The sequence below is a fragment of the Caretta caretta genome, chromosome 8 (genome assembly GCF_965140235.1).
Source record: "Caretta caretta isolate rCarCar2 chromosome 8, rCarCar1.hap1, whole genome shotgun sequence".
Taxonomy (NCBI): domain Eukaryota; kingdom Metazoa; phylum Chordata; order Testudines; family Cheloniidae; genus Caretta; species Caretta caretta.
In genome coordinates, this window is record NC_134213.1 from 64,288,406 (window position 1) to 64,314,934 (window position 26,529).

A 26,529-nucleotide genomic window follows, 5' to 3' on the forward strand; every position below is an offset into this window, starting at 1 on the left:
TCGGTCCATGCTGGATCTCTTTTTCAATTCTGGGACTGCATGGTTACCTGTGCTGATGAGCTCGCCTGGCCAAACAGGAAATGAGATTCAAAAGTTCCCGGGGCTTTTCCTTTACACCTGGCCAGTGCATCTGAGTTCAGAGTGCTGGCCAGAGCGGTCACAATGGTGCACTGTGGAATAGCTCCTGGAGGCCAATACCATCAAATTGCGTCCACGCTAACCCTAATTCGAAATGGCGATGTCGATTTCAGCGCTAATCCCCTCATTAGGGAGGAGTACAGAAATTGATTTTAAGAGCCCTTTATGTCGAAAAAAATGGCTTCGTTGTGCGGACGGGTGCAGGGTTAATAGATGTTATAATATGATTCACTCACATGATATTATGATTCACTGTCATAGAGTGATTCACTCACCGCTGGGCTAGTGCCTCCTACTGGTCACTCTGGGGATTAGTTCAAGGCCAACACCCGCACCACAGTTTGCACGCCATCGCTCTGCCTCTTGTCTACAGCTTCTCTCACTTGGCTGCCCCAATCACACCCGGATCTGCCGCCTCTGATACATGGCTTGGCCCGCCAGCCAGGTAACTAAAGTCCTCCTCTTCCAGGGAAATCACTGTGCTCTGTCTGGCAGCTCTCATGCCCTTCTACTTCCCAGTGGCAGGTAGCAGAACCCAGGCCCACCCTTTACACCAGGTTCCAGCCTAGGGACCTTTTACTAAGCAGCCACAGTCCCTACTCTTGCAGTCCTACCCCTAGCTGCTGTTGCTCTGAGCTATTTCCTACCTATCTGGCTTCCCCCAGTCTCTGAGTTTGCCACAGGAACCCCCTATCTGCAGCCAGCTACCTGGTTTGGGCAAGCAGCACCTGTTCTGGCACAGCTGAGCCTGTTCCTCTAATTAGAGCTCTTTCCTGTCCACATTCCATATATTAGGTTAATTGGTCCATCTGGCCTCCATTAACCCCTTCCACTTCCGTGTGGGGTGGACACCGCACCACAGTCCCTGAAGCTGCAGGCTCTCCTTCAGAGGATTCTGCTCTTTGCAGCATTCAGTAGCCTACTAACTGTCTCCAAGTTCACTCTGCCAGATCTTCCTCTCCCAGTTTCCTCTTCCCCTCTGGCTCTGTGTAGAGTCCAGTTGCCCTCCATCAGGCCCCATCAAGAAGCTGTTAGTGAGGCATGGGCAGTGCTTAATTTGTGCCAGGGCTTGCCAGGGATGAGCCTCAGCACCTCCAGGCTTGGCAGTTCATAGCCATGGCACCTCTGGGCTTGCTGCATCAGTTATGAATGTAAAGAAATTGCTTGAGCCCTGACACCTCTTTCATTACGGATTAAGCACTGCGGACAGGTGGGCTGGATCAGTTCTCTCCTAATGGGGCCTAATCTACCCTGTGACACTTGGGATCAGACAAACATACTGTGGGTCAAAACCATCTCTAAAAGAATCCATTTCCACCCCAGAGTAGTATTTAGAGAATCTGGCAGTCCAGTGAGAAGGAGCTGACCCTTCTGTTACTGCTGCCACTGCCAATCTTGCCCTCTGAATGCAGTTGTGGAAAAGAGCAGTTAAGAATCAGGAGAACCCTACCATTAACTCTACATTTCCTGAGTCTTGTGTGATTAAAATCTCACCCTTAATCTTGCATTACATTCATTTTGTGCATCTATTTATATATTTATATTCATTCATTTCAATACATACAAATTTGGGGAGGGGCATATCACAATAGTTAGACTTTTCCCATAATTGAAGTTCTCCACCCAGCTAGTCACACAGGAAGCCTCATCCAAAGACCATTGAAAGCACATACATATTTGTGAGGAAAACTCTCACTGACTTCAAAGGGCTTTTGATCAGGCCCCGTGAGACAGTTATTGGGACAAATTCTCAGAGGCACAGGACAGAGGTGTCTGACAGAAAATAGCCATCAACAATGAGTTATGGAGTTGACGTAGGCTGTCTCCATGCTAGCTCCACTCAAAGCTAAGGATAAGTCACTTCACTGGAGTCATTCAGGAGAGGCATTCACCCCACCACAGAGTATTAGTGCCCTGGCAGTAGTTAACCAGAAGGAATAATCTATTGGAGGGGGCAGCTGTACCTGGTTCCAGTGGTAGCCAGAATAACAAAGTACATTTAATGGACTTTCTTAGGGCCAGATTGAGATACCCCCATGCATGCTGAGTAGGACTTTACCTTGCAAGTAGACCCATTGATGTCATTAGAAATTGGAATAGTGACAGCCTGGAAGTGTGATCTCATTGCTGACTGCTGTTCTTCTGGCACCTCTCTACAGGGCCTGCCAGAATTTGCCCTAATAACTGTCTCTCTGGCCCTGATCGAAAGCCCTTGAAGTCAATAGGAGTTTTTGACACAAATATACATGTCATAATATTTATTTCAAAGGGACTATGTGACAAGTTCCCCTGTGTAAGTGCAGTACCTGCCAGAGGTTGGTAACTTGATATCAGCATCACAGTGTGAGGGCCAATCGAGGTTGGTGGGCTTGGAAGAGCTCAGCGGTCCCACACTCCAGGTTGCACCCCAGGGACCTGTCCCAGACTGCTCACAGCATAAGATACTACTCAGACTGAAGAACATATCATAGACTGGCCCATAATGTATATCTACCTAAGCTTGGAAAGGGAGCCATATAACTTAGTATCTGAAAGCCTCACAGTCTTTAATGCTAGGGGTGTGATTTGTAGCTTAAGGGGACATACCTGCTTTATCTTTGATTGAGATAGTATGCTAAAAATAGAGGGTGGCCACAGCAGTGTGAGTGGAGGGACAGGCTAGCCGTCCCACGTATGTCCCTAGTGTCTCTGACAGGCACATACCCAAGGTAGCTAGCCCTTTCCACTGCTCAAGCTGCCATGACGACTATCTGTTTTTAGTACGGAAGCTCGATGATAGCTAGCACAAGTATATCCCCTCGAGCTGAGAATCATACCCCGAGCTTGAAGTGTAGACATACTCTGGGAGGTAGAGAATATATTATTCCCTATTTACAAATGGGGTGCTGAGGCACTCAGCCCTGGTCTACACTAGGACTTTAGGTCAAATTTAGCAGTGTTAAATAGATGTAAACCTGCACCTGTCCACACGATGAAGCCCTTTATTTCGACTTAAAGGGCTCTTAAAATCGATTTCCTTACTCCACCCCTGACAAGTGGATTAGCGCTTAAATCGGCCTTGCCGGGTTGAATTTGGGGTACTGTGGACACAATTCGACGGTATTGGCCTCCGGGAGCTATCCCAGAGTGCTCCATTGTGAGTGCTCTGGACAGCACTCTCAATTCAGATGCACGATTGTTTGCCGTTGCTCTGACGCAGGGAGGGGCGACTGACGACATGGCTTACAGAGTTGGCTTACAGGGAGTTAAAATCAACAAAGGGGGTGGCTTTACATCAAGGAGTATTTCAGGCAGGACTTCACGGAGGGTTCCAATAAGAAATGGTGCACCTAAGTTATTGTTCTTATTGGAACAAGGAGGTTAGTCTGGCCTCTGATTGATACATGGCTAGATTTACCTCGCTGCACCTTCTCTGTGAGTGACTGCAGTGTGACCTAGAGGAATGAGTCCCCTAGAGAGGGGGAGGGGGGGCGGTTTGCAAATGAGTACAAAACAAATCTGGTCTATTTCTTGTTTTGATACACTCCATCTATCTTTTACATCTTTGGCTGGCAGCAGACGTTGCAGAAGGACTGCATGCCATCCACATCTCATGGCTGCTCGGCAGAAGATGGTACAATAGGACTGCTAGCCATCCTCATCTCTTGCCTGCCCGGCAGAAGATGATGCAATAGGACTGCTAGCAATCCGTATCGCCTGCCTGCTCACCATAAGATGGTTCAATAGGACTGACTGCAGGACTAAAGAGAATGACCTCATCAAGTCACTCCAAATTTAGTCCCTGCGCCCATGTCTGCCCAGGCGCTCCTGATCGACCTCACACAGGCGACCAGGAGCACCTCGGACATGATGATGACGGCTACCAGTCCTACTGTACCGTCTGCTTCCACAAGGCAATGGGTTGCTGCTGCTGTGTAGCAATGTAGTACCACATCTGCCAGTACCCAGGAGACATACGGTGACAGTGAGCTGAGCGGGCTCCATGCTTGCCGTTGTATGGCGTCTGCACAGGTAACTCAGGAAAAAAGGCACGAAACGATTGTCTGCCCTTTCTTTCACGGAGGGAGGGAGGGAACGGGGGCCTGACGATATGTACCCAGAACTACCCATGACAATGTTTTAGCCCCATCAGGCATTGGGATCTCAACCCAGAATTCCAATGGGCAGAGGAGACTGCAGGAACTGTGGGATAGCTACCCACAGTGCAACGCTCCAGAAGTCGACTCTAGCCTCGGTACTGTGGAAGCACTCCGCCGAGTTAATGCACTTACGGAGTAACAGCCGTGTTAGTCTGTATTCACAAAAAGAAAAGGAGTACTTGTGGCACCTTAGCAACTAACCAATTTATTTGAGCATAATATTTATTTGGACTTTATTATTTAATATTTATTTGGACTTTCCACAGTATGCATCCGATGAAGTGAGCTGTAGCTCATGAAAGCTTATGCTCAAATAAATGTGTTAGTCTCTAACGTGCCACAAGTACTCCTTTTCTTTTAATGCACTTAGAGCATTTTCTGTGGGGACACACACACTCGAATATATAAAACCGATTTCTAAAAAACCGACTTCTATAAATTCGACCTAATTTCGTAGTGTAGACATACCCTCAGAGACTAAATCTCTGGAGTCCCAGGCTAGTGCTCTAACCACTGGACCACCTTTCCACTCTGCCTGCTTTTGGGGCTATTTGGTTAAGTTCCAGAATTTGACCAATTTACTGGGGACAGAGCATCCCATCAATGCACACTAGTTTTGGATTTGTTTGTTATTCCCAGCTGGTTCTGGCAAATCAATCAGTCACAGGACTGGTCAACTTTCCAATTCACTGCTTACAGAGGAAGGCAGAAATAATTTGTTCACATACTGCGAAACACACGTAGCTCACTACTGCTCAAGTTTTCTGCAGACCTTGGTTCATCTTTCTTTGCATTTTTCATCATACCCTAAAGTTTCCAGTCAGTTTATTTCAGGATGGGACTGTTAATAAGCCACAAAATATACAAGACAGGAATGTTCAGGTTATCTTAATTGCTAAATGTTTTGTACACTGTTTTCATTTAAAAAAAGAAAATTAAGATTATGCATGTTTAATCTTTAACCAAAAGGAACAATCATTTCTATATAATTCTGTTAAATAGATTGTGGTTGCATCTACTAAATTATTTTCTTTTCCCAAAAGTCAGTTTTTCCCCCCAAAAGTAAAAAGGTCTGAATGTTTTCCTGAACAAAACCAACATTCTGGTACAAGATCAAGGTTGCTAGTGAGATTTCCCATACATCCTCCTTTTGGCCAGGTGGGAAATACCACTTCTATCAGCATATTAGCAAAAATAGGAAGTGCAGAAGCATATGTGATTACGTTTTAAGCATCAAAAAAAGGTTTGGCTTTGGTTTGAGTTTGGGGTGAAGATTTGGCTCAGATCTGATTTTATCCAAACCCAGTTTCCCATCCTGCTTTACTTGAAATTAGTTGTAGAAATGTACCTTTGATCAAAGACATAAAATAAATGTGTGTAACCCATACATGTAAACTGTAATCCATGCAAATATGCCAAAAAAAAACAACAACCAGGAAACAATCTGTGAATATTACAAATAACTCGTTAATGGATATTGAACGTAAGATGCTGGTTAAAGATACTGTTAGATGCTTATTTTCATTCATCCGAAGGAACCAATCAGCTAGAAAAAAATGGAAAGTAAAACAGTTACTTGTAAAGATATATATTTGAAGCTAATAGTAGCCCTGAGAGCTTCCAGACTCCTGGCTCCATGGCAGGAAGTCCCAGGTTTTCTCAGTGACTGAACTAGCTCAGTGGCAGCTCTGTGGCAGGGCATCCGGAAGCCCTAAGAGACATGGCTGAACCAGGAACCTCAGACTTGGGCTCTCTGCCATGGAATTTCATTTTGAAATTTTGAAAATAAATGCTTCAATTATTTGTCAACTGAATTTTTTGGAACGTCCTTTCCGTGGGAAATTTTCACTTTTTGTTCTGAAACAGAATAATTTTTTTAAAATCAAAATTCTAGAATGTCCCACAGAAGGGACATTCTGATGGTCAACCAGCTGTAGTATCATCTACCACAAACTGTTAATTTCCTTATTGTAGAATTCTCTGTCGTCTTGCCTGTTATGTACAAACTTTACAAACAAATGCTCTTAGGGCTTGAGTCAAAGTGCCATGAAGCATGAGCAGGAAGACTCTCATGTGAATAATTCTTGGCACAGGGTTGGGTGCCAAGGAAAATCTCTTAATGTCATTAGAGGACACTTTAATCCAAAAATATGTTTTAAGTATCCAAGATTCCCTGTTCCTTCTCCATTTAAAACACCATTATCAAAATAACCTCTCCAAATTAACAGAGTTACACTGATTTATCCCAGCTGGGGATCTGATATCATGTTTTTAATTTCTTAATAATAACTTGCATACTTCTACTGGAATATTCAACACTTTGATATTAAGCAACAGTTTTTATCTTGTGAACAAGGCATAAATCTCACTTTATACATTAGAATTTCAGAGAATATTATATTTGACTCTGTTCAGTCACCATGTCATGTACTGATTGTATTTTATACACCCTTAGACATCCTCAATAAAAATAAATAAATAAATAATTTGGCTTAGTGGACAAGTCATCAATATTGTGGTTAAACTAAAGATTACTTCTTCCTGTGTTTACATTTAGGGTATTCCAGACTCCCCTCTAAACATTGTACCCTAAGTCCAGAAGATGTTGGATCCAATTTATATTCCCATTTACACACAAATTGAACAAAGATCCCTGATAACACATAGAATTTTTGTTCATAAGGCCATCTCAGCTGTATTTTGTTCCTCTCCATATCCTCCGGGGTTACGGTACAAAGCTCTGCAAAAAAGAGAAATGGCACTTTAGTTATTTGCACATGGGTCTGACCTGGACATTTGACTCAACAGCACTTTCTTTGTAAAGTATGTATTCGCAAATGCTTCAAATAAATAAAAAGATCAGTGCTATTTTCTCTTTGCCTCTGATGTTACAGAGACAGATGCTCCAGTAAAGAGTGGTTTCAGAGTAGCAGCCATGTTAGTCTGTATTTGCAAAAAGAAAAGGAGTACTTGTGGCACCTTAGAGACTAACCAATTTATTTGAGCATAAGCTTTCGTGAGCTACAGCTCACTTCATCAGATGCAACTAAGGTGCCACAAGTACTCCTTTTCTTTTTCCAGTAAAGAGTGTAGACCTTCTTCCCTTCTGTCATAGATCCTAGCAAATGCCCCCTTGTGGACACTTGCTAAGTCCAGCCATTGCCACAATTTTAAGGTCCCTAGGCACACTCTCAGGGCTCAGACCTTTCATGTCCAGGGCTCAGACTGCTGTCCAATTGCCTAGCGCTTGGATGGAAAGATGACTCTTCAGAGTTCCTTGCACCTAAACCCACCCTATCCCAGAACTCCACCCAAAAGGTGTGAAGCTCCTGGTTTACAGTTTAAGACTCCCAGGGGCACACAACAGTTAGGAAGAAGTTCACACACACACACACACTTTGCATAGCATGTAACACATTTGCTCTTTTACTTAATATAAAATGCCGGAGAGTATAGACCACACAAAATAATAAAGCTCTGAGACTGCAATGTCCTACACTAGTTCACCCTGCTCTTGTGTGTCCTTGAGGAACCTTTTGGGTCCAGGAAAGTAGGCAGTTCCCTGCCTCATTCAGCCTGTCACATGCTGGCTGGTCTCTGTCCCTCATGGAGTCCCAGCTTGCGTGACCTTGTTCTCTCCTGCCCCATTCTTCTTCCTGTCTGGCCTTCTCTGTTCCTGTTTGGTTGGCTATTTAAATCCTCCCGGCTTCCTTTGTTTTGTCTTTTCTGTCACTCTCGACTGCTCCGACCTTTCTTTCTCCCTTCAGGTTGCAGCTGCTTTTCAGCATAACCTTTGGGTCATTAACTGTAAATATTTCCCATTGTCCCTCTCTGGTGTGTACCTGCTACAGGACTTGTCAGCAATGGTGGCTCCATATACAAATTGGCAGTTTTCCATAATACAATGCCACAATATCAACCAGATTTCATAAACTGTACAGTCATAGTCCCAATTCATCTCCTGATGGAGAATTATGCAATCAAATGTCTATGGGGAAAATTTCTTCCCGATTAGAGCTAGGAAAATAGTGAGAGTAAATAAATATCCACAGATATTCTCTTGACTTCTAATTCATTTGTAATGTGACCATGTCCACACCAATTCTTACTCATTTGCAAGGAACACTGGAGCAACCATTGGCTCAGTAGAATGTGGGGTGAAGTCACACGTAAATGCCACTACTGGGGTTACACAGGAGTCCCGGTGAGGGGGAAAGTGAACAAAGGATTTAAAAGATAAATAAACTGGTGCGATCAACATCATGAGCAGCCTTGATGAGGAGATTGTAGTACAGTGGGCCAAGAGGATGGATGCTGCAGTCCCTCCAGCTGCGAGGGCCAGCCCTTTGTACCATCAGTAAGCAAGGCAGGACAGGGCAAGCAGAGCCAGTGATAGTGCTATGGGGTGCCACAGACACAGGAGTAGGAACAGCCATAAAAGCTGCAGGTGGTAAGGTCTCTGCTGCTGAAGTTGACCAGCGGGTGGTACCAGTGAGAGTAACTGCCACAGCTGGGCATCTTTTCTCCATGAGTGGAGGCACACTTTGGAAAAGAGCAGGAGCTTTTGTGGAGCACAAACAGCTCCTGAGGACCAGAAGGATGAAGCAGAATGGCTGGATGAAAGCCACAGGCTATATTCAGGTAGCCAGAATATAATGAATGCCAGGCTTTTAGCCTTAGGAAGAGGAACATTATTCTTAATTAATTATTATTATCTGCTACATGATGCATAGAGAGTAGAGCTAGTCAGAAAATGAGGTTTTCTTCTGCAGAATTTCTAACTTTTCAGCAAAATAATAATTGAAAAAAATTGTTGGAAATGCGACCTTAGTGCCTTATGGGAGTTATAGTTCATCCGTCTCATGATCCCATTCTCCTCAGGCTCCCTGGTTGGACTGCATTTCCCTTGATATGCCATGGTCTCCCCCACTGGGTGAGGATAAGTGGTGCATCATGGAAATCCCTGGCCATAGTGCATCGTGGGAGATGTATTTCAGCTGGGGAGCCCAGCCTACAGTGGAGGATGCCACAGTTGAAGCATTGGAACTACAAGTACCATGAAGAACCACCACAGCATATGCAAATACAAATTTTTGGTCAGAAACTGAAAACATTTTCAAGTATTTGTTTTTTCAACAACAACAAAAAATAAAAACTTTACACAGAAAGAAGAAATTTTTGTGAAAAAAAATCAGTCAAAAACCCAATTTTCAGTCAAAAAATGTTTAGATTGAAAATTTTTGACCAGCCCTAAAAGGGGGAGTCACATCACTCACACAAGCATCATACAAATACATTAGGCTCAGTCATCAATGCTCATGCTCAGCACCATCTGTGGAGGTGGCAAAGATTGTCTGAAAGCCACTTTTATGCCTCCCCTGATCCTGGAGACAGCTGGGGACTGATCCCCACCCCATATCTCAGCAGAATTGAGAGCAGCCACAGGACTACCCCAACTTACAAAAGCTAGAATGGTCTCCTAGGGACTGTTCTGCTAGCCAGAAATTTGTTCAGTGCACCTCAATCTGGTCCTGCCCCCTTTGGCCTCTGACATAACCCCTCCTCACCCCAGATGGTTCCAGCTTTGTGCCATCCCAGGAATCTCCTCAAGCTGAGAGAATCCTCAGCTGCCCCTTAAAATACTCTGCTCCGGTAATACAAATAAATAGTAAATAATAAATTGTAATAAATGATAATAAATAAATTATAATATTTTTGCTTTTCCAATATTTCACAGTGACCCTAGCAGGGCCCAGAATCTGTCCCATTTCACTGTTGTCAAATCTTTACATAAATAAGACCCAGAAATTCAGGGCTAGAATTCTGCAGTGAGCATCAGGAGCAGAAACAGAAGCAACATTCTCATCACATGGACAGAGCATTACACAAGAAGCTATGCACAATCGTGGAAATATGGAATCGCTCCTACCCCACCCTCATTTGAACCTTTTCTCATAAGAATGTAAAGATGCTGATGAAGACGACTCTTGTATAATGAAATGTAAGAAAAGCCCCAGACTTTAGAGACAGAAACAGGAATGGCTCTGATATGTAGATAGGTACTAGTGCTAGCCTGAGTTCTGTGTTGCCGACAATTACCAGAGCCCAAATACAGAGTCTACTAAATTTTTCCTTTTTCCTCCTTTCCACATTCTATCATCCCTAATTATTAACTAACTGAATTCTAAGGGACTCCAGGAAAGGAGGCAACAAATTCCATATTCTCTGTGTGTAAAGAAGACAATCACTGGCAGGTTTTCCCATTCACTGCTTTATGGGGCATGTACTTATTGGCGCTCAGAATCCTTTCTGGTTATTTTCCACCACCATCTCCATGGGTTTCACCTCTGCTTCTAGTCTCATACTCTGGCTATGTGTATTGTGTGTAAGCAGGCAGCGTTGTTCATCTTAAAAATAACACAGCTTCATAACTCACTACTGTCCTTTTTCATATAATTGATTTTTGTACATACCTAAGCAAACCGGTGGGTCTGTCCATTGTCCAGAGTCACATCTAACACTTTGAGGTCCCTTCAATATATGCAAACTTTTGCATTTATATTCCAGTGTTGAATTTAGTACATATTGTTTTAATGGGAATAAAACAATGTCTCCATTGTCAATTCTTGGTGGAGGCCCACACTTTCCACCAGCCTCTGAAATGAAGTATAGAAATAGAAAATAAAACTACTGGGCAGCATTTAGTTACTGTAAATGCTGTAATATGACAGTACAGCACTATCAATTCACTCTAATTTGGAGTCCAGGAAAAATCAAAGGAAAAAGTGAAAAATATCTATCCTGATATTGGAACAGAAACCAAAATATTAAAAGTCATACGGACATTCAAGTTGCAGCAGTACTGTATGAAACTGATGGCAAACTAGGTAACAAGATGCTCTAGCTCTTCATGAATTGGTTCTGGGTGGACTTTGAAGCAGGGAATGTATCCTGTTTTGAAATCCTTTGGCTTGCCAGTCATTTCCACCATACTAATCACACCATTCCAACTTAATATTTGACACACAAAGTGAAGGAGGCTTTGACACAATTCATCTTGTACCGAGGCTTCTTATTTGTGCTAGTGTTCCCACTTCTTGTCACTCAAGTAGTCACTGGCCTGTGCAGAGCCTCATTTCTCCATGAGCATGTTAACCACTGAGGTATTTCAGACAGTGGTTGAATACATTAGAGCATTAGATACTCTTCCTGTGGTGACTAAGTATTGAGAGGAGGAGGAGGAAAGAGAATTAAGAGAGATGAGAGATGGAGGGTAAAAACTAGGTAAGAGGATTCAAGTTAAGGAGAGAAATGGAGAAAATGGGTTAAAAAGTGTAACATAAAACACAAAATGAAATAAGGAAGAAATACTGACTAGATAAGAAAATGAGCAATGAGAGTTCAACAAAGAAATTAAACAAAAGAGAAAAAGAGGAGGAAAATAAGAAAAGGAAAGATGCCAAGGAGAAAAAACAATGGTATTAATAAGAAGTGATGTAATCATGAATGGAGTTAATGCTTCGCTCTCTGGAAAAGGCCTTGGGCCCAACAGATTAATAATGGATTATACAAATATAGGAAAGAGAAGCACCACTCATCATTTGATAGTTACTCTCAATAAATATCAAACGATAATGATTTGATTAGTAAAATAGCCCAGAGTGGCTAAAGGGGCTGCAAAGGATTGTTTCTGCACGGGGAAGTCATCAGCTGAAAAAGGCAGTGTCTGGAGGGATTGTGTTGGGGCAGAGATGACCTGCAGCATGTACCCCTAGCCAGTTCTGAGCTGAGGAGTTGTCTCTTATGGTTTTTCAACCATCATTGGCCTCAGAACCAGGCTCAAAGCCACTTTTCCCCCACTCATCCTCAGCTGTGCTTACCTTATACTCGGCACAGCTGAGGAACTGGCCCCATGCTTGAAGGCACTGGCCCACATTTGGAGCCATGTGTAGCCTTTCCACCCTAAGGAGAATTCTGGAAGCCACTGTGCCGTAGGGAGGGAACACCTCCTGAGCTCAGTGATGCACAGGGGGTCTGTGCATGCTGCACCACCCCTAAGGAAAGAGGGGGTGGTGTTGCCAACTCTCAGGATTTTGTGATGAGTTACATGGTATTTCATATGCTGTTTTTTTTTTTTTTAATTCCAACTCCTGGAGTTATGTTATTATGTGAGAATTTCAGCTGTCATTAAAAAAATAAAAAGATGATAAACCTCATGGATGTGGAGGAGCACTTGAAAACATGGCCCAGAGGGTTAAAAAAAAACAGAAGACAAACAGACCCCAGATTTATTATTTTTAAATATTTTATCATTGTTTAGTGCATCTGATGAGTTTAGCAGGCCTTATTCATAATTACTGAATGCTTGGGTTGGCAATACAAGGGGAGTGTTCTCCCTTTTGTGGCTGGCCAGATCCTCTAGCCAGTGTGAGCCAAGGCCCCTCCCCTTTCTGTTCTCTTTCCAGAAGGAACTAAAGGGCAACAGGCTCTGTACTGAGAGCAGGGACTGCAATATATGATTGTTTCCCCCTGTCCCCCTCCCCCCCCAAAAAATATTAACAGAAATACCCTGGTTTTATTTTATTGTCAAAAGAACTGGAAAATTAAAATATTATATTTATGGAAAATGTGTGTGTTGAGAGAAAAAATTAGTTGAAATGTTTCTGTCTACTCTAGTTATTAGTAAACGAAGATTCATAAGCTCTTCGAGGCAGGGGTGGTCTCTTTATGCATATGGCTACAGTGCCTAGCACAATGGGTCCCTAATATTACTATTTTGGGGAAGGTCTATGGCCTGTGTTATACGTCACACTAGATTATCAAATCGTATCCTTCTGACCTTGGACTCTATGAATTTTCCTGCCCAAATAAGCAGGTTTCCTAAATAGCTGCCCAAATAGCTATGGTTTCCTAAAATCAAATGCAGTCTATAGCACTTTAAATGGTGGGGCAATGTTTAAAGAAACTGTATTTTTTTCCTGAATTTAGAAGTTAACTTAGACTTTTAAAAGACCTTTTACATTTTGTTCATATTTCATCAATTTAACTTTTCATTTATTTTTTATAAAAGTCATAATTACTTAAAATGGTTTACATTTATAGTATGATTTTGACTTTAATGTATATAAACCAATAAACTGCTATTAAAAATAAACCATTCCAATCGTAATGATACCAGTGGCAGCTGAAGAAGAAGGTCTTACTCTTTTTCAAGACTACATTGCTTCTGCCAGAGAGAGATTATAACGAGGAGTCCTTGTGGCACTTTAGAGACAAACACATTTATTTGGGCGTAAGCTTTCATGGGCATGAAGTGGGTTTTAGCCCACAAAAGCTTATACCCAAATAAACGTGTTAGTCTCTAAGGTGCCACAAGGACTCCTTGTTGTTTTTGCTGATACAGATATCACGGCTACCGCTCTGAAACCAGAGAGATTATAGAATATATTCTACTTCTTTAACTGCATTACCACCTCCAGCTTCAAATTACATTTTCATAGTATTTTCCTGCAAATAAAAGGTAAATGGCAACACCATAAGCACACTCACATTATTGCCACAACATTAAAAATAATAATTTTAATGAGCAGAGGATGTTAACATTTACTCTAAGAGTACGATAACTTTATAGCTAATGGAAGAGGAACCATATCACTTATTTTTCTGATTTTTTGTTTCTAAACAAAGCAATGGAATGTACAGCTTTTGGGTTTCCCAGAGGCTCTAGTTGGGTGAGCGGGCTACCTGGCTCCCCAGCTACTTGGGCTGATAAGAAGTTTGAACTTATTTTAAATTTTTCTGATGGAAAAATGCTGAGTAACTGGCCATTGCTAGGGTTCTCTCTCAATTAGCTATGTTTATAGTATTTTTATGTTGAAATTTCCATAAAATGATGACATAATATCATCTTAAGAATTTTCACCCAGATAAAACCATGCCAGCTTCCTCAAAAGTGGTCTCATGTATCTGGATTTTTTATATTTTTGGGGTGGGCCACAGACATCGATCTCTGTGTTATGGAAAACACCAAATATTTTTAAAATTGCTAATTTAAGAGGGGCTTTTCCAAGTTGATACTCACTAAAGATGACCTAATTCAAAGCTGATTGCATCAAGTTGCATGGCTCCAAGGTAGGCCTCTCACTATGAGTGGGGAGGTACATCAAGGCCGAGTAAGCAACTTTCACAGACAATAAGAATCAAGTGTAAGGCTGAGCTCCCTTGCGAGACATCCCAGCTGTTTAATATTATTTAATTTTAGGGTGTGGAATTGTGGTTGTAAGCATGCTTATGTAGAACACTACCGATAAAGTCTTCATGGGGAAACCACCAGAAGAAAATTTCCCTATGTTAACACAGCCCAAATAATGTCTCATAGAACTTATTTATTAGAGAGTGGGTTCTGCATTCTATGTTTAAAAGTCCTGAGAGATTTGATATTGTCATTTATGATAACTTGTCTGGTAACTTTTGATAGTTGTCAAACTTCTCCTTATCAAGAGTGTTCCGTTAAAGTCTGAATTATAATATCTCTGTCGATGTGAGAGGAAAGTATTAACCACTATACTAAATGGAAGAAGCTTTGTAATTGGCTCTGGGATTGCGATTCAGACATTATCTTAATACTGAAACCAAATTATTATCTATTTAACCAGTGAAAAGTTATATATTTAATTGACTTTGGTAAAATTCCTTACTTGGGATTTACAATGAAATGGACAGCCATCTCCTCAGACTCCTTCTTAGAATTTATATGAAATTTTTTTTGCATTAATTTGATGATTTGACTAATTTGATTATTTAATTTCAATCCAATATTGAGACTAATTTGTTGATTTCTTGAACTTTCATTAATTTTATTTTTATTAGATTGTTGTAACACTTTACTTTTAGTTTAGTTTAATGAAATAGCAACTTAGCTTTGGTGATATGTTTTCTTGGTTTTATTTTAATTTGTTTAATAGTTTTAGTAACATTTATAAAATCAATACAGTCACATTTCTTTCAGTAAGCAACATGGGTTCAGAAACTTTGAAGGCACAGGGTGGATATTGGCCAGTCAACCTAGAAGCTTGATGAGCTCCCCCTAAATAAGTCTCTTGGTCTCACAGTCTGTACAAAGCCCTGACCAGTAGAATTGTCCAGAAAGAGATAGGAGTATGTTTTCTTCTTCCTTAAAACCATTATTAATATTATGGGACCTTTGGAAGACTTTCGAGACCAAATGGAGTTGAAAAAGCTGTCATCCCTGTGCAAAAGGGGGGAATTATCTGTGGTATGGTAAAATGGGAATGTTTGTTAAAAATAAACAAAGGCTAGATTCTTTCAGTTGGAATGCTATAAAAGTTCCTCAGAAGGTCCAAGGTTGCCTCAGATAAACTATAGCTATATATCCCTCATGCACTTGTTTGTAATCCTCTGACACAGATTCAGACATCAGGCCTTCCTTCCCTGGAAAGGAAGATTTCTTGACACCCCCTTTTCACCCTTTGGTCTTAGGTGTTTGGCCCTGTGACAGAGTGGTCTGGGACTTTGTGGTGCGATATACATTGAGGAGGTGTTTTCCCTTTAAGAAATTTCTATTGTTGATAAAACTCTTTTATTGCAAGTGGCATGAGTGAGTGAATGAGATACAAATGGAGATGGAGTATGAAAGATCATATTCGATTTTGGTATTTGTACCCCTCTGCTTTACGTCCGTATATGCTGCAAAATTTTGTTGTTCTACTTCCTATTTCACTTTTGTTGGGAATTAAATGAGTCCCAGAGGTTTAGCAAGCGCTGACATTGGGAAATTAGTTGGGGTTGTCATGACAACAGTTAGCCAGGAAAAGCAAGAACTAGTTCCCCGGATTTGATCTGAAACACTAGGTGAGGAAACAGAGTCTGGGTCAATCAGGACAGAAGAAGGGCCAAATAAAAACAGGTTTCTTCAGTTTGTAAGGTGTGAATGATTCCACAAGAGTGGGAACCTTGTGTGTGCTGGTGGGGCTGAGGCCTGTGAACTGGAACTAGTTAAGAACTAATGCCAGGATAATCAGACAGGGAAGCTGAGGGCAGTATACTGCAATTGTTATGCTGTTAATTTAAAGGCTGAAAGCTGCAGGTATTCTGAATCTGGATGCTGAAACCATTAAACTTCATGTGCTGAGACTGAACCTAGGAAGATTGTGTATGGGGAAAACCAAGTGTGAAACCTGAATTCTTTTTTATTCTTTGGGCATGTTCTTTCCCAGTTTTGGGAAGGATGAAAAGATGATATAGAAAGAGAGCACTTGTGACTATTTTATTAAACCTAGACCCATCAATTGAGAAGAGTCCCGGGGACAGGTCCTATACTCCTGTTTCAGAGGGAGGCAAGAAATTGGGCTCAGGGATTGTTCAAAAAATATTTTGAATAAGTAGGGTTTTCCCTCCCCACAAAGAGGTTTGGCTTAATGACTCACGTCCCACTCTGGGGCTTGCCTATGGCTCTCTCAAGGAATGGTTTGGGCTCAAAAATGAATTCTCCAGAAGCCTGATCCTTAGGACTGACTTGCCCAAGATGGGAGGTCCCCATGCTCTACCCCTTTCTGACACATGGGGTTTACCTGGGTCTGCATTTCCTCTGAAGGCTTGAGCCTGGAATATTGCGGGAGACCTCTAGGAGACCTTTGACAAGTGGCAGGAGTGGGACGGGGTCTGGGCAAAAATGCCCCTTAGCCAGCTACATGGTGGTGGCACTGTGCATGTTGTGTCTAATGCTGCCTTTCCGTGATCCTATACGAGGTGGAGCCATTGCAATCTTCAGTCTGCTGCACTGTCTTTCTGGTGTTGCTATTTTGAAGATGGGGGCATGGAAGTGGGAACTACTTGCCACTGGAGCTGGCTTTTCAAATTCCACCTGCCCCTTTCTCCATCTGCTGGAGGGAACAGAGGTGATTACACCTGGGCTGCTGAAATGCTTCCTGCATGTTGGAATCAGAACTGCATTTTCCTTGCCTGCCTTCTATCTTTCGTGCCTGGACATACTTCAAGCTAACCCCAACCCAGACTGGGCTGTGAGATGGAAACTCCATTCTGTTCATCGAGAACACAGAGCTTCCCAATGAGCTACTCAAAAAGTGGGGTGGGATAAAGCAGGAGACACAGAACTTCCTTTTGGCCTTTGGCTTTTTTGGCCTCGCTTTCCCTCAGAAGACTGTATGGACCTGTCACTGCAGCTCTTCAGAAGAGGAAGCAGTACTGAGGGGAAAAACTCCAGCAAGCAGACTGAAGTAAACTTCATAATGGATCTGTGGCCCTTAGCATGATGAAGAATATATTTCTTTTTCTGGTGCATGTTTTGCAAGTCACATAATATAACAGGGATCGGTAACCTTTGGCACACGGCCTGCCAGAGTAAGCCCCCGGCGGGCCGGGCCAGTTTGTTTACTTGCCGCATCCGCAGGTTCAGCCAATTGCAGCTCCCAATGGCCTCGGTTCACCATTCCAGGCCAATGGGGGCTGTGGGAAGCGGCGCCCAGCACATCCCTCAGCCCGTGCTGCTTCCTGCAGCCCCCATTCGCCTGGAGCACAGAACCGCAGCCAGTGGGAGCTGCGATCAGCCGACCCTGCAGACGCAGCAGGTAAACAAACCAGCCAAGCCCACCAGGGGGCTTACCCTGGCGGGCTGCGTGCCAAAGGTTCCCAATCTCTGTAATATAAAGAGAAAGATACAGAGAGAAGTACAAGCTTCTTAGTATGAATGCAGCATTTGATTCCAACAGTATCTTCATTTTTAGGATATGTATAAATAATAAAATAAAATACCTCTGCATTCTGGTGGTTCTGACCATTTTTGCTTCTGACATGTCACTGTCTGTGACCCAATGAGGCTCAGCCCTTGTTGACATCGATAGCGCACTCTCTCACCAGGCAAATACCTTTGGTTTCCATACTCTGAAAAGATACATGGGCACATTTACAGTCACTGACATTTCCAAGAAATACTTCAGTTTAACCAAATCTTTAATGACATTTCATTAGCTGTGTATCATTTCTGTTCAGATCCTCCAGGCAAGGTATGTAATTTACTGTGTTTAGTTTATCAGAACCTTTTTAATTGTAGAAAACCAACTGACAAACCTTTTTAACTTCAGAGATTAATATAATTAATCTGAAATACCCTCGGTCTATAGAAAATAGATCCTGTCAAACGAAACTGATATATCTTTGATGCAATTACAAGTTTTGTTAAGTAGTGATGTAACAGACTTAGACTTCTGTAAAACATTTGACTTGGTACTACATGACAATTTGATTAAAAAACTAGAACAATACAAAATTAACATGTCATATATTAAATTGATTAAAAACTGGCTAACTGATAGGTCTCAAAATATAACTGTAACGGGAATCATCATCAAGCAAGTGTGTCTCTACTAGGATCCTGTAGGGATCGGTCCTTGGCCTTATGCTATTTAACATTTTTATCAATGATCAGTTTTATCTGCACTTGAATCAGCTGCAGCCCTAGTCACAAAGAGAATATCAAAGAGAATATTGCTGACAGGAATGGGTTGGGATTTCAAGGGACACCAGAACTTCCCTCCACATCCTTCAAAAAAGATGAACAAGACATATTTCTGAATTCTTTTGAATTATTGAGGGGCTGAAAACATAAGAAACAGCATATAAGTCTTTTTCCTAACTTCTCCAAATGGAAAAATCTTAAAGTCAGCTTGTTTGGCTGAAAATATTTGCATCACCTTGATTTTACTCATTTCAAATTTAACTTTTCCTACACTTCATTTTTTTAAAGTTTTTCCTTTCCTGTTTTAAAGGAGACACTAGTTGCAGACTCTGTCACATACAGATGTCCATATGGACTATGAGAGGAGTGAAGGAGACACTGTGATTTTACCCAAAATTGGCAAAATTAATAATAAGCATGTTAAGGGCAGGGCTACATGACCCCTCTCTTTGAACTGTCCATTGAACTGGTGAAGTACTGAATGTTGTACCCATTCTAATGGCCAGATTCTGCTTGGCCCTAATACAGGTGCTCACTTGTGGCAAGGGTGCAAGGACCTGTCAAGGTTCCTCCCCCACTCTGAACTCTAGGGTACAGATGTGGGGACCTGCATGAAAACCTCCTAAGCTTCCTTTCACCAGCTTAGGTTAAAACTTCCGCAAGGTACAAATTAATTTTATCCTTTGTCCCTGGATCTCCACTGCCACCACCAAACCCTAACTGGGTTTACTGGAAAACATAGTTTGGACACGTCTTTCCCCCCAAAATCCTCCCAACCCTTGCACCCCACTTCCTGGGAAAGGTTTGGTAAAAATCCTCACCAATTTGCATAGGTGACCACAGACCCAAACCCTAGGATCTGAGAACAATGAAAAAGCATTCAGTTTTCTTACAAGAAGACTTTTAATAGAAGTAAAGAAATCCCCTCTGTAAAATCAGGATGGTAGATACCTTACAGGGTAATTAGATTCAAAACATAGAGAATCCCTCTTGGCAAAACCTTAAGTTACAAAAAAGACACACAGACAGGAATAGTCATTCTATTCAGCACAGTTCTTTTCTCAGCCATTTCAAGAAATCATAATCTAACACATACCTAGCTAGATTACTTACTAAAGTTCTAAGACTCCATTCCAGGTCTATCCCCGGCAGAAGCAGCATATAGACAGACACACAAACCCTTTGTTTCTCTCCCTCCTCCCAGCTTTTGAAAGTATCTTGTCTCCTCATTGGTCATTTTGGTCAGGTGCCAGCGAGGTTACCTTTAGCTTCTTAACCCTTTACAGGTGAGAGGATTTTTCCTCTGGCCAGGAGGGATTTTAAAGGGGCTTACCCTTCCCTTTATATTTATGACAGGACCCTTCCCTGACTTTTGAATAGCTTACGTAGTGGCCAGAGAGCATTTCAATCCCTATGCTCAGATGCATGTAAGGCCTGCTTTCTCTCTACTAGTGGTACATGGTTCTAAAAGGGGTAGGGTGGCAGGGCCACTGCTCCATCCTTCTACACAATAGGCCGTAGAGCTGACAAGCCGTGGACTGGGGAAAATGAGCTGCAACCAAGGAGGGTAGTAGCGACATTCATTCAGACTCTGCTTGCCAGGGATGTTTCAGAAGGGATTCTGCAACCTCCTTGCCTTACTTGACACCCATATACTGGGCAGGTACAATCTGGCATGAATTGTTTTAATAAAAATTCAAACCTCTACCTTCGCAAGTTGGAGGTTGTGACCATTCCCTATTTATACAGGTGACATCATTTGGTCCATGACTTTCAAAACCTTCATGACACTGATACTGAACTCTTTCAGCAGGCCAATATCTTCTGTATCTTTGGTCTATGATCTCAGCACTGGCAACTGCAGGTTGATCTCCGCATGTTGCATCTGAAAGGGGAGATTTATCCATGTGAAACACTTTTGTGGAGTATCTTATACTTTATGGCCCATAAAAGAAAACTCCAGGCACTCTCATAACAAAGGTAATGAAACAAATCTGTAAATGTGAGATGAGAGCATTTATTCTGTATTCCTTATTCAGGCAAAAAAAAAGTCACAGGCTGCAGCACTGGACTCTATATTGTGACAAATAAGTAAATTGAAATATGTTAAAACAACCTGCAGAACTTTTTGATAGTTTTAAAAATGCATTTAAGTTCTCTTTTTAGCAGCTGGGAGGAAAAACAATTTGCTTTCCTATTCTGTCCTTTTCCATTTGACAAACAACAAATCCTCTCGCAGCTCCTTCCATATCTGAAGTTAGCAGCAGTTGTGTATCAGTCTTGACAGTGAATGAAGCACAGCCATGGAACAGAGTTTGGTGTTAACTTTCTGCTCCCTCTGTTGCCTCTGCAGGAGCAGAGGACAAAACAGTCAAGTATCCTAAAGTATTTATCGAGTCTATCAGTATATCTATCTGATGCAACAAAAGGCATGTGGTACTGTGGGTAGCCAATCCCAGTGTATTCTGCACTGTCTTCAGGTGCACCTTGTGGGGAATTGTCCCTGTGTATTGTGTAGCAATCACTGTATATTTAGGGATACCTATAGACTTCTCAGGAAATCGTGGGTACTTGATCCCCAAATTTCTACAATTTCCCTTGTTCCATCCCATAATATACTGCTCTCAAGCTCCATTTTTGAATTGGCTGCTGCAGTCTCCTTAAAGTATCGATCTACTCCAGCTGTATCTCTGACTCAGCTCGATAACTGAAATAACCTTCTCTCTGGTCTTGACAAATGCACTCTTGATCTGGTCATATCCATTCAGAATTCTGCTGCAAAGATCATTTTCCGATCCCATCCCTTTGAACATGTCACCCACCTCTTTTAATCCCTCCACTGGCTCCCCGCTTCGCTATTGCATCAAATATCCCACCATCTGTCATTCACTATCAAACTCTCAATGCTCCTCTCCAATCAGCCCATGATGCCAGCCTCCACTGCCCACGTGTTCCATTTTCAAACTAGCACCTTCATGTTTTTTCCCATGCTGCCCCTCACATATGGGAGACACTCCCCATAAACATTCACAAAGTAACCTAATTATCCTCCTTCAGATCCCACCTTTAAATTCTCCTTTTCCATGATGCCTACAAAAAAAATTGACAACGTAGGCCATTGGTGTGCTGATACCACTGTCTGTCATGCTAGCCAATAGTGTCTTCTTGTCTCCTTGTACTCCCAATACACTCTGTAACCATCTGTTGACTCTTGTCTTATACTTAGATTGTAAGCACATTGGTATAGGGACTGTCTTTTTGTTCTGCGTCTGCACAGAATCTAAATCAATGGGGCCCTGGTCTATGGCTAAGGATCCTAGGAACTATACTAATTCAAATAAATAATCATCATCATCCCCTGGGTATCTGAGTGCCTATAATATTATAATAGGTTCCTGACAATTAAATCAAACTACACACTGTACCTTGGCATTCAGGTAGGTGGGTCCACTGCCCTCTTTTACATGTTACCTCCTGTGATCCAACAGCAATAAAACCTGGGTGGCACTGATAGCGCACTGTTTCACCAGGTTCATAATTAGTCTTTATGCTACCTTCAGCCTGAGCATGGGGGACATCAGGTGCATCTCTGCATGGCATTTCTGAAAAAATTGTCACACAAATTAAAAGTGAGTGAAACCCGCTCACAAATTACCTTAATTCAATAAAGCAAGTTTAACAATGTGCTCAGATACAAAAAAGCTGTGCCTATGGTCTTCATGGGGCCTGCAGGGCAGAGCGCTAGAAGAGGTCTCATTTTCTCAGAGAAGTAAAAAAGAGGGAGCAATCACTGGGACAGAAGATAAGTTTCACGAGGCAGTTTTTAAAAACCAAACATTTTTTTTTTAAATAAATACCTGGGATCTAGCCCTGTTGCCCTGTCAGACCTTTGAAATTCCTCAGAAGACCTGAAAGCCACGGAACCAATGGTGGAGGGCTGGAAAGGTTTGGCAAGTCTGGTTCTGTTCCAGAAGTGACTCCACAGAACCTGAAGGTAACCATGGGGGCAGACCTTAGAGAGTTGTTAAGAGGACCTCCTAACAACACAAACCCCTTTATGACCAGGAGAGGGGCCCAGCAGAACAATCTTCCACTCTAGATTACAGTGTGCCGACTAACATCTTTGACACTGAGGTGGCCTAACACGAGGACCAACTGTCCAGGGATGTTGATTTGTTTCTTGGCCAGACTGTACAAATAGGTAGCAAATATCTGCCTCCTGTCCTGACTGCCAGACACTAGCCATTTGGTATGCAGCAGGGGTTATGCCTTCACCATTGCCATGTGGCACCATATTTAGACAACGTCATAATCTACAGTTAGGACTGGTCCACCCATCTCTGGGACTTGGCCACAGTCCTACAGTTACTGCGAGATGCCAGTCTGATGGTGAACCCAAGAAACTGCAAAATGGGAAGGCAAAAGATTAAATAGAACAGCTAGTTGATAAAGTGGATACCATTAATGAAGGCTCCTTCGAACCCACAAGGGGAGAGGCAATTCTTGGCTAAGTCCTAGGTGGGGCACAGGATCTGGTCCAAGAGGTGAATTTAGCTAAGCACTCGGTAACAGCGACAATAATGTAATTAAATTTGCAAAAAGAAAAGGAGTACTTGTGGCACCTTAGAGACTAACCAATTTATTTGAGCATAAGCTTTCGTGAGCTACAGCTCACTTCATCGGATGCATATTGTGGAAACTGCAGAAAACATTATATACACATAGACACCATGAAACAATACCTCCTCCCACCCCACTCTCCTGTTGGTAATAGCTTATCTAAAGTGATCACTCTCCTTACAATGTGTATGATAATCAAGTTGGGCCATTTCCAGCACAAATCCAAGTTTTCTCACCCTCCGCCCCCCCACACAAAAACTCACTCTCCTGCTGGTAATAGCTCATCCAAAGTGACCACTCTCCCTACAATGTGCATGGTAATCAAGGTGGGCCATGTCCAGCACAAATCCAGGTTTTCTCACCCCCCCCCCACACACACACACAAACTCACTCTCCTGCTGGTAATAGCTCATCCAAACTGACCACTCTCCTTACAATGTGTATGATAATCAAGGTGGGCCATTTCCAGCATTGTAAGGAGAGTGGTCAGTTTGGATGAGCTATTACCAGCAGGAGAGTGAGTTTGTGTGTGTATGGGGGTGGGGGTGGGGTGAGAAAACCTGGATTTGTGCTGGAAATGGCCCACCTTGATTATCATGCACATTGTAGGGAGAGTGGTCACTTTGGATGAGCTATTACTAGCAGGAGAGTGAGCTTGTGTGTGTGTGTTGGGGGGGGGGGTGAGAAAACCTAGATTTGTGGTGGAAATGGCCCAACTTGATTATCATACACATTGTAAAGAGAGTGGTCACTTTGGATGGGCTAGTACCAGCAGGAGAGTGAGGTTTTTTTTTTGGGGGGGGGGGCGGAGGGTGAGAAAACCTGGATTTGTGCTGGAAATGGCCCAACTTGATTATCATACACATTGTAAGGAGAGTGATCACTTTAGATAAGCTATTACCAACAGGAGAGTGGGGTGGGAGGAGGTATTGTTTCATGGTCTCTGTGTGTATATAATGTCTTCTGCAGTTTCTACAGTATGCATCCGATGAAGTGAGCTGTAGCTCACGAAAGCTTATGCTCAAATAAATTGATTAGTCTCTAAGGTGCCACAAGTAATCCTTTTCTTCTTGCGAATACAGACTAACACGGCTGTTACTCTGAAACCTGTAATTAAATTTAACATTCTTGTGGGGGGGGGGGAAATACCAAAGACACCCACCATACTAGCATTTAACTTCAAAAAGGGGAACTACACAAAAATGAGGAAGCTAGTTAGGCAGAAATTAAAAGTAACAGTGAAAAGAGTGAAAAGCCTGCAAACCACATGGAAACTCCTTTAAAACACCATAATAAAGGCTCATACTAAAGGTATACACCCAAATTAAAAAAAAAGGCAGTAAGAAGATAAAAAAAATGTCACCAAGGCTAAACAGAGTAAAAGAGGCAACTGGAGGCAAAAAGTCATACTTTAAAACTGAAAGTCAAATCCTATTGAGGGGAAAATAGAAAGGAGCATAAATTAAGGAATATTAAATTGCCGAACTACTAACTGTGGTATGTAACCTATCACTTAAATCAGCCTCTATACCAGATGACTGGAAGATAGCTAATGAAACACTGATTTTTTTTTTTTAAAGGCTCTAGAGGGAATCCTGTTAATTACAGGCTGGTAAGCCTAACTTCTGGACCAGACAAATTGGTTGAAACCATAGTCAAGAACTGAATTGTCAGACACATAGATGAACATATGTAGGGGAAGACTGAACACAGATTTTGTAAAGGGAAATCATTCCTTACCAATGTATTAGATTTCTTTGAGGGTATCAACAAGCATGTGGACAGGGTGATTCAGTGAATATAGTGTACTTGGACTTTCAGAAAGACTTTTGACAAGGTCCCACACCAAAGGCTCTCAAGGAAAGTAAACAGTCATGGGATAAAAGGAAAGGTCCTTTCCTGGATCAGTAACTGGTTAAAACATAGGAAATAAAGGGTAGGAATAAATAGTCAGATTTCACTATATAAAGAGGAAAAAAGCAGGGTCTCTCAAGGACCTGTGCTGTTCAACCTATTCATAAATGATCTGGAAAATGGGGTAAACAGTGAGGTGGCAAAGTTTGTAGATGATACTAAATGACTCAAGATAGTTAAGTCCAAAGCTGGCAGCAAAGAGTTACAAAGGGATCTCACAAAACTGGGTGACTGAGCAACAAAATGACAGATGAAATTCAAAGTTGAGAAGTGCATAGTAAAGCACATTGGAAAACATAATCCCAACTATTCATAGAAAATGATGGGTTCTAAATTAGCTGTTACTACTCAAGAAAGAGGTCTTGGAGTCACCATAGATAGTTCTCTGAAAACATCTGCTCAATGTGCAGCGGCAGTCAAAAAAGCTAACTGAATTATTGGAACCATTAGGAAAGGGATAGATAATAAAATAGAAAATATCATAATGCCACTATATAAACCCATGATACCCCCACATCTTGAATACTGCATGCAGTTCTGGTTGCCCCATCTCCATATATTAGAATTGGAAAAGGTACAGAGAAGGGCAACAAAAATGATTAGGGATATGGAACAGCTTCCACATGAGGAAAGATTAAAAAGACTGGGACTGTTCATCTTGGAAAAGAATGACTGAGGGGGGAATATAATAGAGATCTATAAAATCACAAATGGGGTAGAGAAAGTGAATAGGTAAGTTTTATTTACCCCTTCCCTAACACAAAAACCAGGAGTCACCCAATTACATTAATAGGCAGTAAGCTTAAAATAAAAATAAGGAAGTACTTCCTCACACAATGCACAGTCAACCCACGGAACTCGTTGCTGGAGGATATTGTGAAAGTAAAACAGGGTTTATAAGAGAATTAGAGGGTAGGTCCATCAATGGCTATTACCCAAGATGGTCAGGGATGCAACCCCATGGGAGTTGGAACAATTTTTATAGTTGGGTGCCAAAAGCCATTGAACAAAACTGTAAACCCTGTGCATGATGGAAACCACTTAAAGACAGGGGGTGCTGCTGCAACCTCAGCATCCCTAGTTCAAGTTACTCCATGCTCTGGTTATCCCTACACCTCTGACTGCCAGAAGCTGGCACAGGACAACAGGAGATGGATCATTTGGTAATTGCCCTGTTCTGTTCATTCCCTTTGAACCATCTGGCACTGTCCACTGACAGAAGAC

General features: G+C 42.1%; 1 protein-coding gene across 1 annotated transcript in view; it reads right to left on the bottom strand.

Moving 5' to 3' along the window:
- Positions 1 to 6,553: 6,553 nt before the first annotated feature.
- The window catches only part of LOC142073132 (complement factor H-related protein 1-like), a 29,534-nt gene continuing 9,558 nt past the window's right edge, over positions 6,554 to 26,529 (bottom strand). Inside the window, 6 exon segments of the mRNA XM_075131985.1 lie at positions 6,554 to 7,017; positions 10,751 to 10,933; positions 18,069 to 18,195; positions 20,418 to 20,656; positions 22,197 to 22,373; positions 22,659 to 22,759. Of these exon segments, the coding sequence (XP_074988086.1) occupies positions 6,809 to 7,017; positions 10,751 to 10,933; positions 18,069 to 18,195; positions 20,418 to 20,656; positions 22,197 to 22,373; positions 22,659 to 22,759 (1,036 nt within the window). The 3' untranslated portion in view covers positions 6,554 to 6,808.